Source organism: Protomyctophum parallelum (genome assembly GCF_964188405.1).
Source record: "Protomyctophum parallelum genome assembly, chromosome: 13".
Taxonomy (NCBI): Eukaryota; Metazoa; Chordata; class Actinopteri; order Myctophiformes; family Myctophidae; genus Protomyctophum; species Protomyctophum parallelum.
In genome coordinates, this window is record NC_139708.1 from 5,091,555 (window position 1) to 5,105,867 (window position 14,313).

The 14,313-nt window shown below is 45.4% G+C and overlaps 1 protein-coding gene across 1 annotated transcript; it reads right to left on the reverse strand.

Moving 5' to 3' along the window:
* Window positions 1-1,598: 1,598 nt before the first annotated feature.
* LOC310869648 (monocarboxylate transporter 6-like) lies at window positions 1,599-14,083 on the reverse strand (the record flags this gene model as incomplete). Its single annotated transcript, XM_083780479.1, has 5 exons — window positions 1,599-1,852; window positions 3,368-3,680; window positions 4,154-4,686; window positions 9,428-9,568; window positions 13,411-14,083. 5 exons carry the CDS (start codon window positions 14,081-14,083, stop codon window positions 1,599-1,601), a joined length of 1,914 nt encoding a protein of 637 aa, XP_083636605.1.
* Window positions 14,084-14,313: the final 230 nt, after the last annotated feature.

The following is a 14,313-nucleotide window of genomic DNA, read 5'->3' on the forward strand; positions in this document are numbered from 1 at the left end:
TCCTGTCTTCAGGCGGTTGGGTGTTGGGTCTCTCCTGGTTCTGTGGCCTGTTTCCTGTCTTCAGGCGGTTGGGTGTTGGGTCTCTCCTGGTTCTGTGGCCTGTTTCCAAGCCATCGTTCAGGTGAAGGTCCTCCTCGGAAGCGAGGCCTGTCCTCAAGCCATGCTTCAGTAGTTCTGCGGTGGTCTCTCTAGTAGTTCTTCTCTCAACTCTATTTACATTATAGTTATATTATTATAGCCTGTAATGATTATCTCAAACCTTACACAAGCATGCCATGAGCCACTTGGTAAAGTTGCTCAGAGTAACCAAATAATAAATAACTGAAACTACTGGCCCCCCTTGGGCCACAAGGTGGCAGTAGAAATAAGGAAACGTAAATAAAAGATGGACCTGTTCATTCATTTCAAAGAAACTATTTAATGTTCCATGGACCAAATAAGCCCTCCTACTGTATAATATTGAACATATCCAGCAATAAATTAATTACAATCAGTAATGGGCTACATTACATTACATATACATTACATAGGCTAATTACATCAGTAATAAGGCTACATTTGGCACATTTGGAATCAGAGTTAGTGTTAACCCATTCTGTCCGGGCACCCATTTTGGTGTTGGCATCATGTTATGCTTTAGCTATTGAAAAATAGCAGATCTACAAGCTCATATCGCGCCACCGAGTGGCGCGATACGAGCTTGTAGGTCTGCTATTTTTGAGAAAAATCGAAGAACGACTGACATTTTTAGAATCTGATCTCAGGTCAGAATGGGTTCGTCAGACCAGCGTGTGTCCAGCGGAAACCTCGTATGAATCTGATCTCAGGTCAGAATGGGTTAAAGTGTCCTTGAGCAAGGCTCTGAACCCCTAATTGTTCCTGATGAGCAGGTTGGTGCCTTGCATGGTTTCCACCGCCATCGGTGTGTGAATGGGTGGATTTAATGCACAATCTAAAGTGCTTTTGATGAAAGCGCTGTATAAATGCACCAGTGATAGGAGTTTTATCCCAGCTACACTATAGTCAGGACATGCAATTTATAGATTACAGATTTAAACTCACAGAAGTTAATTAATCAACAACAAAAGCGTTCATTGAACATCATGTCACTTGTTTGATTTCTGCATATTTACGCTATCATGAGAATAAATTAATTACTATTAATGTTCAATCCTACACATCATCATCAACCATTTAAAAAAAACTACTTTTGAAAGATAGTCTCAACAAACCTCGATAAATTGGTGAATAAAAGGTTCCATATTCTTGTCTAATAATAAAGTATTAGTATCGGGAGAGGCAGCAAGGTTTCAGTGTCAAACAAGTTAGACACGCATTCATTTGTTCTTCTTTTGTTGTGCAATATTCAATAATCAGAGTTTTGGGAATGTTTGGCAACATCATCATAATTAAGCTCTCTACCACAAAATGGAATGTTGGGGCGGGGGGGGGGGGGGGGGGGGTGGTTCAAATATTTTGGGGTCTTTTTTTGCCTTTTATTGATAGTCTACAAATGAAATAACAGGAAATGGGGAGAGAGAGACGGGGAGTGACATGCATCAGTCTTCACAGTTGGTTGTGTATGTATGAACTTTAAATCACACATCAGTGACATGATCTGTGTCTGGTAATTGTCCTTCACACGAGGGCACGTTGCTGTACTCGCAGTCGGGGGCCAGGATCACGGAAGGCTTCTGACAAATATCTGATGTCTTCTTCGTCTTCTCCTCCTGCTCTCTCTGGCTGTCCAAGACGTAGAAGGACCCCATTAGGAAGATTCCGGCGAGGGTGCCAGAAATGCTGCAGGCGTAGAAAATGTAGGAATACTGGCCTGTTCTGTCCACTAAGATCCCTGTAAAGAAACAAACAAAATGACAGTAATGAAGTAAAAAACTAAATCCTTAGTGTTCATTTTAAGTGTACAGATTGAACCAAAACCCATAACGCCGTGCAATATTATATTTTATATATTTTTTATATTTTTCACACAAATCTTCTCTTCTGGTCTCCCTGGCACAAAAACCTTTCAGGTGGGGGGTCCGCGGCCAAATTTACAATTTACAATTTAGGCATTTAGCAGACGCTCTTGATCCAGAGCGACTTACATTAAGCAAAAGCATGGCATACATCACATATATAAAAAGTAGTTATCATGAATCATGTATAAACTAAGAACGTAACAGTGGAGTATCTATGTCAACTATACATACTATACGATATTATACATTTGTACTATAAAGTACATAAAACGTACATAAAGTACATAAAATGCAATTCTAGTGCTGTCTGTGTAACAAGCTATAAGTCTGTCTAAAATACTATTCAAGTCTACATGAAGTAAGGGGCTAGGCTAGGACAAGTGCTACGGGCCATGGTGGAGTCTGAAGAGGTGGGTTTTCAGACTACGGTGGAAGATTGGGAGTGAGGCTGCCGTTCTGACTGTGATGGGAAGTGCATTCCATAGTTTTGGAGCCAGAAGGGAGAAATGCATATCATTTTGAGGGTCCTTGACTTGGCACCCATTCAGCTATGGCCACCCCCAATTTACAGTAGCTGCATAACGGATGTTAGATCACATTAGAGAAAGACACTCTGGTCTAGCACCGCAGCAGCACGTCGAATCCTAACAGCTGGCATGACATTTGAGTTACCATGGTGCCGGCAGGAACTCAGGCCAACCCCTTTATCCTCCCTTCACCCCCACTCAGAGTGGAATGGACTGACTTGTTTTGTGAACTGATCACTTGAACTCTCTGCACTTTATTTCATTCGCTATTCTTTGCACTGTTTTGTCCTGTTTTGTACTTGTCCTAATGTTGTTGTAACTGCACTCTGCTGTTCCACCAAACCAAATTCCTAACATGGTTACATGTCATGGTAATAAAGTCTTCTGATTCTGATGTTGTTACAGTGGCTGATCATCGGCATGCTGTTCCCTCTGAGGTTCTCAGGAACTGCACATACTTAGTCTACACACAGGGTCAGTTAGACCTGGAGATGAGCCTTCCTCCCTATACCGACCCAATCCTCCCTAGCACACACACCGACCCAATCCTCCCTAGCACACACACCGACCCAATCCTCCCTAGCACACACACCGACCCAATCCTCCCTAGCACACACACATAAATACATAACATAACATAAATAAGAACAGTAAATGAAAAGGCACGTATTAGGAGGGCAGTATCAGTCACCAAAAAAAAAGGATGCGTGTTTTCGATGAATCTTATCATTTAAAATGGAGTTTGAATTGGTTGATTGGTTTGTAACAACACCATGTAAAGGTTTGTCAGCAAGAATGTACATGCGTGCGCATGCATGCATGCATGCGTGCGTGTGTGTGTCGATGTGCGTGTGTGTATACCCGCTAGGGGTGGCCCAATAAGCAGCGTGACGCTCTCCATCATGCTCATGAGGCCCAGGGCGGAGTGGAAGCGGTTCATCTCCACCGTCTCCATCATGCAGGTGAAGAGCAGCGTGCCGATGAGGCTCATGGACAGGCCGAAGACCACCATGTAGAGCAGCAGCACCTCGAAGGAGGGCGCCGCCGCGCCGATGCAGTTGCTCAGGCCGTTGACGAGGACGGCCGCGGCAAACACGTACACGAAGCGGCCGGTGCCTCGGCAGCGCGGCAGACTGAACAGCATGGCGGCCACGGGACGCACGCTGATGCTCACCTTTTGACAGCAAAACATGTTGACTTTGTTTTAGTCGTTTAGTCTTTTGAAGACATTTTCATTTCGTTTTTTTTTTTTGTCACATTTCAGTCAACCGGAATGTTTTAGTGTTAGTCTGGTTTTGGTCGACTAAATATCATAAGATTTTAGTTGACTAAATCTACAGTTGATTTAACTGTATTTTGGTGGGCCTTGATGATGGTGTCAACTTGGTTGCACTCTGAAAATGGTAGATCTACAAGCTCACAACGCTTTTAGTTCTACTGGATCTCTTCTCCACTAATCCCCCCCCCCCCCCCCCCCCCCCCCTCCCTCACATTTTAGTCTAGTTTTTATTTGTTGATGAAATTGTCAGTATATATTTATTTAACTTAGTTTTAGTCATTGTAGAGTAGCTTTTATTTTAGACAAAAGGTATAGTCTTACAAACATTTTCCGTCATAGTTTTAGTCTAAATCTTGGCTGATGCTCACCAGGCCCAGGATGGACATGAGCAGTGCGGCGCGGCTCTGGGACATGTCGTTCTGCATGGCGTACGGCACCACGTACACCAGAGGCACGATGAAGCCCAGCATCATCCACGTCACCCCGATGGCGTAGGTGCGGTAGCGGACATTGCTGACCAGGAGGTCGAAGGCCATGTGTCTGCGCAGGAAGGCCAGGAAGCCAAGGAGAGCCGTCCTCAGCCCCTCGGTCTCGCCGCGCTGTTCGCGGCGGCGGTCGTCGTTCGGCGTACCGGCGGTGGAACCCAAGCGCTGCTTAATGGCGGGTCCGACCGGCCTCATCACGGCGCCGCACACGCAGCAGTTCAGCAGAATTCCGCCCAGCACCAGGAAGCTGCCTCGCCAGCCGAACTGGCCGTCCAGGAAGTTGGCGATATGCGGCCATGTGATCAGGCCCAGGGCGGTGCCGGTGGATGACATGGCGTTGGCGAAGGCCCGGCGGCGCACAAAGTAGTGACCCATGATGGTGACCGACGCCTGGAAGGTGAAGCAGAATCCTAATCCTGAAGGAAGAGAAGACAGGAGTGAGCGGATGACTTCAACAGGCATGACAGACAGGACAACATGCTTGTGTGAGAGACCTAGACCTAGACCACGGTCCGTGACTGTTATGATTTGTCCATCAAATGAAGTCTATGTACTTGATACGAGATACAGGCTGGGATTATACAGGTGGTATTTTCAGGGGGTATTACATAATTTGCTCAAACTGTGGCCTCGTTATGCGCCCTTTCATATTATGGAAGCCGTGCTGAACGCACACACATATGGCATACCACTCCCCTGCATATTTTAGCATTGGGGGAGTGTCCATATGTTAATTATATTCGCTTTGCGCAATTTGCCCCTTGACCTAAAAAGAATCGGGGCAAACCGATTACACCTGGGTCTGACCAGATGTCCCCATTTGTGCGTGATTGTCCCGCATTTCAATTACTTTTCATGCGTCCCGCAAATTGAGACGTTGTCCCGCATTATGATAGACAGGCTCCAGTTTTCAAATGTGCGCTTTATCTGTGGGTCTGTGGGAGAACAGAGGAGCTTTATCTGTGGGTCTGTGGGAGAGCAGAGGAGCTTTATCTGTGGGTCTGTGGGAGAACAGAGGCTTTATCTGTGGGTCTGTGGGAGAGCAGAGGAGCTTTATCTGTGGGTCTGTGGGAGAGCAGAGGAGCTTTATCTGTGGGTCTGTGGGAGAGCAGAGGCTTTATCTGTGGGTCTGTGGGAGAGCAGAGGAGCTTTATCTGTGGGTCTGTGGGAGAGCAGAGGAGCTTTATCTGTGGGTCTGTGGGAGAACAGAGGCTTTATCTGTGGGTCTGTGGGAGAACAGAGGAGCTTTATCTGTGGGTCTGTGGGAGAGCAGAGGAGCTTTATCTGTGGGTCTGTGGGAGAACAGAGGAGCTTTATCTGTGGGTCTGTGGGAGAGCAGAGGAGCTTTATCTGTGGGTCTGTGGGAGAACAGAGGAGCTTTATCTGTGGGTCTGTGGGAGAACAGAGGAGCTTTATCTGTGGGTCTGTGGGAGAGCAGAGGAGCTTTATCTGTGGGTCTGTGGGAGAGCAGAGGAGCTTTATCTGTGGGTCTGTGGGAGAACAGAGGAGCTTTATCTGTGGGTCTGTGGGAGAACAGGGCTTTATCTGTGGGTCTGTGGGAGAACAGGGCTTTATCTGTGGGTCTGTGGGAGAGCAGAGGAGCTTTATCTGTGGGTCTGTGGGAGAACAGGGCTTTATCTGTGGGTCTGTGGGAGAACAGAGGAGCTTTATCTGTGGGTCTGTGGGAGAACAGGGCTTTATCTGTGGGTCTGTGGGAGAACAGAGGAGCTTTATCTGTGGGTCTGTGGGAGAACAGGGCTTTATCTGTGGGTCTGTGGGAGAACAGAGGAGCTTTATCTGTGGGTCTGTGGGAGAACAGGGCTTTATCTGTGGGTCTGTGGGAGAACAGGGCTTTATCTGTGGGTCTGTGGGAGAACAGGGCTTTATCTGTGGGTCTGTGGGAGAACAGAGGAGCTTTATCTGTGGGTCTGTGGGAGAACAGAGGAGCTGCTTTATCTGTGGGTCTGTGGGAGAACAGCGGAGCTGCTTTATCTATCATGGCCCATAGCACTTACCCTAACCCCTTAGATAGCATTTCTGTTGGCTTAGATAGCATTTGACACAGACTTATAGCATGTTATGTAGACAGCACTATAATTGTATTGTATATAGTTATAGCACGCCATAGTACATATGTATAGCATAGTAGTAAATATGTATAGTTTATATGTATAGTGTATGTATAGTTTCATTATATAGATATTCCACTGTTACTTTCTTAGCTTACGCATGTTTCATGATATTGATAAATGCTTTTATGTGATGTATTCCCATGCTTTTGTTCTTGCTTAAATGTAAGTCGCTCTGGATTAAGAGCGTCTGCTAAATGCCTAAATTGTAAATTGTAAATTGTTATCTGTGGGTCTGTGGGAGAGCAGAGGAGCTGCTTTATCTGTGGGTCTGTGGGAGAACAGCGGAGCTGCTTTATCTGTGGGTCTGTGGGAGAACAGCGGAGCTGCTTTATCTGTGGGTCTGTGGGAGAACAGCGGAGCTTTATCTGTGGGTCTGTGGGAGAACAGCGGAGCTGCGGAGGCTGTCATGACAGGGCCAGGGGGCGGGCCGTAACTGTGTGTGTGTAGGTAGGTAGGATTGGCTGTCAATCAAACAGCCGGGCAGAGAGGAGGGGAAATCAAATCAATGCGGTGCGGATAGTTTAGTGAACTGAACACCCACCAAAACAAAACGATGCACGAAACGCAGGAGAAAGGGGAAGAAAATGAAGTGCAGTTACAACAAGCACAGGGAAACTATTTATCTGTGGGTGAAGAAGCCATGCAGTGCAAGACTTTTTTAATTAGAGTGGTTTCTCAGTGACACGGAGGAGGTGAATAACGACGTGAAGCAACGTGTTGATCAAAAGGAGGCTGTGGTGGCGAAAATGCATATAAACACTATGGTATTGATTAATTTAATGTAGCCTACTAGTAGATGATACTTAACACTTTAATTACCACCTGTTCCTCACTGACAAACTCATTAGAGACTGCCGACACATCGAAACCTATTTCAAACTGTGTGAGTTAACTATAGAATAGATTCCATTTAAGGAATGACCATCTCTTGTTACTCCTGAAACTCTGTACACTGCTGAAAGTATAAGATATGTGTGGGAGATGTGTGTGGGGAGTGCTGAGGGAAGCTATGGAGGGAGACACTAGTCTCTCTCCGGTGTGATGGTTCGAATCCTGATGGTTGAGTCCTGCTTCTTCCTGATGTTGTTTACTTACTAATAGTAATATCAAAAGCTGCGATTATAAAGGCTTCACCGTGCAAGGACACGTTTGTACTAAAACCAAAACAAGAAGAAAGTAACAGCAGCTGAAATAACTAGTGTTTACCACACAGTACAACTGAGAGACTTTCAGACTTGTAATGGACAACAGAAACACCTAAAAAGTGTATATCCTGGCTATGGTGGAGAAGTGTGTTTACAATTTAATTTATTATGAGTTGCCTCCAATGCTGACCTATTTTTATTTATATTTCTGGTTTAATTTATTTTATCTTTTACTTATTTTACCTGTATAATTTCAAAATAATTTGCAGTAGTTGGTTAGTAGGAGGATACTTTGATAAAGTAAACATTTATTTAGTGGTTCCTTATTGGTTGTAATTCATGCCTTCACAAATCACAATCAAATCAAAGCCCCTTGGTTGGTTGGTTGGTTGGTCCAGTTGTATTGGTTGGTTGGTGTATTGTATTGGTTGGTTGGTCTATTGTCCCGTTTGTCCAATAATAGTTCATTTAAATGCATTTCTGTTAAGTTTCTTTTAGTTCCATAGTAGTTCTATTATAGTTATTATCATCACAGTCCTATTATGTGCTACTGAATCAACCAGATGGCAAAGCATAGATATGCTACGTGAGGGGCAGAATAGAAATGTGTAATTGACGAATAGAAATGTTGTTATTTTTGTTTGCGTATACACATTATTCACGCGCATGCAGGCGCGTCGCTAAGAGTACGCGCAATACGCATAATGCGTAGGGCAACACGTCGCCAGGGGCAACACAATGAGCGGCAGAAAACCCCCTTTTTCTTTTTTGCACGTGTTTCTCCTGCAAAGCTACTTGCGTAAGTTGCGTGGCTCCACTACACCACGGTGCTCTTACACAGCTGTAGTTGCCCCTCCCTCTCTCTCCCGTCTCGACCATCTGGTAGTGTGTGTACTGTCAACATTATGTTGTTTTGAAACAAAAGCGCATCCCCGCCGGTTACAAGAGAAGGAAATAAAATGAAGGAAACAGACATTTAGAGAGGCTCCAGCATGATGCATCACTTGCAGGTATGTTGATGTGTTCAGACAGACAGTGACAGTCGTCGTTAAGCAGCTCAACCCACAGGTGACAGGAGTGACGCTGTGGGTGCTGTGCTGTGCGTAAACTGACAACTGGCTTTCTGACATCCCTTTCTTCTTGTTTATTAACTGTGCACACGTGTAGCCTAAGGACGCTTAACAAGACAAAAAACAAAAAACAAAACTAGTTGCCAAAAGCCAAAGTGAACAAATGTCTTTTCAGCGCAGACTTGAAAGAGTTCAATGTGGGAGTCTGGCGGATCACGTAGAAGGCTCTATCGCCGAGAGTCCGCCGTTTTGCGTGACGGATGGTGAGGAGTTCCATGTCTGAAGACCTCAGGTTCCGCTCAGGGGTGTAGTCCTTGAGGAGGTCAGTCAAGTACTGTGGGGCAAGGGCATGGAGGGATTTGTAGGTGAGGAGGAGCAGTTTGTAGTGAATGCGGAACTTAACCGGGAGCCAGTGGAGGTGTTTGAGGATGGGGGTGATGTGCTGCCAGCGCTTTGTGCGGGTGAGCACTCTGGCAGCGGAGTTTTGCACGTACTGCAATCTGTCATGGGACTTCTTGGAGAGGCCGAACAGAACACCGTTGCAGTAATCCAGCCGGGAGTTAGCTGGGCGTTAGTTGGGATCTGTTCACCCTAGTCTGACCACCTCTTAATAGGCCATATTGTGAGGTCCCTTTTCGTTCAGTTTCGTTCCTGCGTCATGGGCACTACACATTCAATGCATTTTTTTCATATAGATATTGGAAATATGCGTGTGTGTGTGTGTGTGTGTGTGTGTGTGTGTGTGTGTGTGTGTGTGTGTGTGCACGTGTGCATGCACACGTGTGTGTGTGTGTATCTGTATGCGCTGACCTGTGACGACCGCGGTGATGTACAGTTCACCGATGGTCCGGGCAAATGAGGCGACCACCATGCCCAATCCACTGAGGCATCCACCCGCCATCACTGTTACCCGGCAACCCCAGCGCTCCACTAGCATGCTGCACAATGGACCTGGGGAGAAACGGAAACAAAGGTTTTAAATGGACTATATTCACACAATACAGAATCACACGCCGCATCATTTCGCTCACTGTCTGATAAACGGGAACAATGTACTTATTAGCACAACACAAGCTCATCTGCATTAGCACATTAGCACTGAACACTGACGAATTATAATACATAATGATGATATGTTAAAACACAATGTTTGTGTACAAAGAAGCTATACGCACACCAAAGTCCTTGTGGTGGTGCCGGCACACCTAAACCGCCGAAACGTTGGATTCATTTTTGTCTTACCTGCTGTCCTAATAAAATATTGGCACTCTGGCTATTGGCGTGTGCGGCGACCTTCTTGTTTTTTCAAGATCTCCAAAACACAATGTTTAACACAATTAATTTCCATTTTCTATAATACCGTCTCAGAAACACAAAACCCAGATGCTGTTTGTATGTGAATAGCCTAGCTTTCCAAAACAGACACAGGACAAATGGATTACGTATCAGTCGGTTAGTGACCGACGTACCAATAGTCCGACATATGAAGACTCACCCATGGCTTCCGTGTGCGGTTAAGGTTAGTTTAGGGTTTGGGGTAGGGTGTCAGACTATTGTGTTGGCCTGGGCTGTGGCTCAGCGGTCCAGGCACCTTAGCTGGTCTGGCAGTGTGCCGCGGGTTCGACTCCCGATCCTGATGGCCTTTACTGCATTTCACCCCCCCCCATCTCTCTACCCATTTCCTGTCAGTCTACTGTCTATCCCTCTATTAAAGAAAGCCACAAAAAACATTACAAAAAAAGACTATTGCGTTTTTGAAAGTTAGGATGTCGGACCAAAGATTGTGTTAGTTCCTGTTTTTGAGAAAAAATAGAGTCTGCAACACTGGTATGAAAAACTCAGCTCCACTGGTTTATTTGATTCAACGTTTCGATCTTCATTCCTGAAGAAGATCCTAAGGGATCAAAACGTTGAATCAAATAAACCAGTGGAGCTGAGTTTTTCATACCAGTGTTGCAGACTCTATTTTTTCTCTTGTGCTGCCTTTTGTCTAGCACCTGGGCTAGAGTGGAGGTGCATGCTCTGTTTCCTTTGTTAGGTCCTGTTTTTGAGCCATCCGCCAAAATCAGCTTTTACCATAATGAAAACACACATTATTTATAAACCTAGTGCAGTCACACGGAACATTTATTCTGCCTATGCGGCGGATTCTGCCAATGCTTTTCAATGGAGACACAGAGTGGTTTGTTGCCATTCGCAGATTTCCACCACAAAAATCCTGATAAAACATTAAACATGTGATGACAACTTCTATGATTCCTGAAATGTTCCCTGAGGCCTTAGCGCCCCCCCCCCCCCCCCCCCCCCAACAGAGAGAGGAGGACAGAGGGAAAGATAAGCAAACTTCCCTCCAGCAGAACAATTGGTTCCTGACTGCGGCTGAGCCCTGAACTAAGGCTCAGAAATAATAACCACCGCCTGACTCATTGCTGCTTGTCTCAACATGGGCCTGTTCTCCCAACGGGAACGACAATGTTTGGCTCTCCACGACATGCTTTGCGTGTGCGTGCGTGCGCATGCATGCATGCATGTGTGAATTTGACTGCTTTGTTGCAGTAACATCATGTAGAAAACAAACAAACAAACTGCAAAGTACAAGCATTTTGAGGTTTGTTTAAAATGTAAAGTGCATCATAAATCGAATGCATTATTATTATTATTACTACTTTCTCTACGGTTCTCATTGGCTACTCAAGAACGATGCAAGTCCGGAACAATGCAAGTTGGGATGCATGCTCCGACACAGGCAATACCCACCCCATTGTCACTTGTTGTCAGAGTACCTGTGTCTGTCTGAAAGATTTTATATCCATATCATATGTGGAGATTTCTCTATCTGTCTGTATATTTTATGCCCATGTATGGAGAGCCCTGACGTCATCAGTTACAGTATGCCCAAGATATATGGGCATATCACGCAAATCGGAAGTTCTGGACAACTGGATCTCCAGTTATGCACTCGACACGGGGGCGCAGCACTCCTTCGGGTCGTCAGCTGCGACACACGTGCCGAGTTTGAAGTCGGATGGTCCTGACCATAAATGAATGGGTGTAGTACCAGTCAGATCACGTGTTCTGGACAACCGGATGTCCATATCTGCCCATTATATGGGCGTATGGGTTGGACTGGCGGTTCTGGGCAAGCACCTATCGAACCAACTCGACATGGTGCACAGCACTCTTTTGGGTCTCCGGCGGTACGCGCACCGAGTTTGAAGTCGGTCGGTCCGTTGTTCGGATCGCTCCCGAGATACGGGAACTGCAAACGGGCAGAAATTTCACGTATTTATTTATTTGTATATAAAAATGTATTATTGTTATGGTCAAGTGCACATCTCACCTTACTGTATCCACAGCCCTCTCTATTCTCTGCAATGAAAGTCTGACACGTGTGAAGTTTGGACACTTGCAGGATCCAATACCAACAGAGATGGGCAGTATTTGAAATACATGTATTTGAAATACGTATTTGAAATACTTTTTTGTATTTTGTAATTTGTATTTCGCTGAGATGGAAGAAATTAGATGTATTTTGTATTTAGATACATTTTTTGACCCAGTATTTGTATTTTGTATCAAAATACATTTTCAATATATTTTGCCCATCAGAGATGGGCAGTATTTGAAATACGTATTTGAAATACTTTTTTGTATTTTGTAATTTGTATTTCGATGGGGATGGAAGATGTATTTTGTATTTAGATACATTTTTTGACCCAGTATTTGTATTTTGTATGCCCATCTCTGAATACCAATTCGTTCCACACTTGTTGCTGTTGAATTCTTGGATATGACAGAAATGTCCAAATCACAATAAGGCATCAGGATGTACTTCACAGAGATGCACATGTGCAGTTATTAGCAGAGTTTCTGTATGTATAAGTTTGTCATACTGCTTCTTTAAGCAGTTAAGAGATACAACAACAAAATAATTGTGAGTGTGTGCATCGAGTGACCTGGGTACATAGAATTTGATCTATTGAAGATTCTGACCTTCAAATGTACATAATTTTTGTATTGATTGTATTGCTGTATTGTTGTATTGTTCTTTCTGCTTTGGCAATGTAAACGTATGTTTTCTCATGCCAATAAAGCCCTTTGAATTGAATTGAATTGAGTGTGGACTGTTTCTAATTTATTTACTGCTCATATGCCTGTCCATATGCTCATATGCCTGTCCGAGGTTCGGATGTGATTTGTGATTTTCTACCGCATCGCTCGCGACATGTTAACGTTTATGCCGAAAGGTAAACAGCGTGAGCTAATGCTAATAAATATTAATAACCGATCTGTACAATGGCGGTCTCCATGTCGGTAAAGCGGAAATGAAACTACCTAAATATACAGAATAGGACCTGGCTGCAGGGTTTAACTACATTCTGCCGCCAACAGGTGGCAGACAAAGAGTTAACCCATTTAGACCTGAGGACGATTCTACAAATGCCTTCTAAATCATGACAACCTAGGTTTTTATGTCAGTCATTCTCAAACATTTTCATGTCAAGGACCCCCAAAAATATATGTAATTGGCCGCCGACCTCCATATGAAAATATGTTGTTTCAGGGACCTCCCAGAAGCAAAGATTTGAGTTAAAAACGTTTGATCTGAAAGAATATACTGTATATTCAAAGATTTGCAACACATTTTCACGATTTTTCAAAAATAGCAGATCTACCAGCTCGTAGTGCGGTGCCGTGCTACGAGCTGGTAGATCTGCTATTTTTCAATAGCTAAAGTATAACATAATGCTTATGTGTCATGTCAGTGGATCAGCACCAAGTCCTTTCCTCACCCCCAGCATGCTGCACCGCCACCATGATGGCCGGGACCCATGACGTCTCCGTGTTGCTGCTGTTGAACTCTGTCTGCAGGTCTGTGTAGAAGATAGCGATGCACGACGGGAAGGCCAGCGTCAGAGCCATAACCAGGATGGTGGCCAGCAGTACGATCCAACCCCAGCCTCCATCGGGGGCCACTGGTTGGCTGTGGTGGGTGGCGGGGGCGGTCCCCGGGTGGGATGCCGCCGCCGCCGGCAGCTCCGCCTCCTGCTTCTCAAAGTCCACCTTCTGGTTCTGATCCCCCGAGTCGCTGTCCTGCACCATGCAGGACTCTGCAGTATGTCTCGTTTCCTCTGGAACCTGTTGGGTGATGACATCGCTCAGAGCTAGGGTGCTGTCCCCGTGGCGGTGCCTTGGGGGCGGGGCGTGGTGACCCTGGTCATCCACCTGATCTCCAGTCATCCTGGTGCTGTCCCCGTGGCGGTGCCTTGGGGGCGGGGCGTGGTGACCCTGGTCATCCACCTGATCTCCAGTCATCCTGGTGCTGTCCCCGTGGCGGTGCCTTGGGGGCGGGGCGTGGTGACCCTGGTCATCCACCTGACCTTCAGTCATCCTGGTGCTGTCCCCGTGGCCGTGCCTTGGGGGCGGGGCGTGGTGACCCTGGTCATCCACCTGACCTTCAGTCATCCTATGGCTGGTTTGGCGATGTTTAGTTCTGCTTCATCGGCTGAGGATCAGAGAGCAGAAGTGAGTTTGATGAATTTGAATTTGAATTTGATGAATTGAACAATGTGGACCCTGTTGTAAACAAGTGTAATGCTTAATCGGGTCGTCCACTTACAGTTAACAGTCTTTGTATTGAGTTTGTGCTTAAAATGTACCGTAAATTTACAAACTGTTAATAAATATTTCAATCA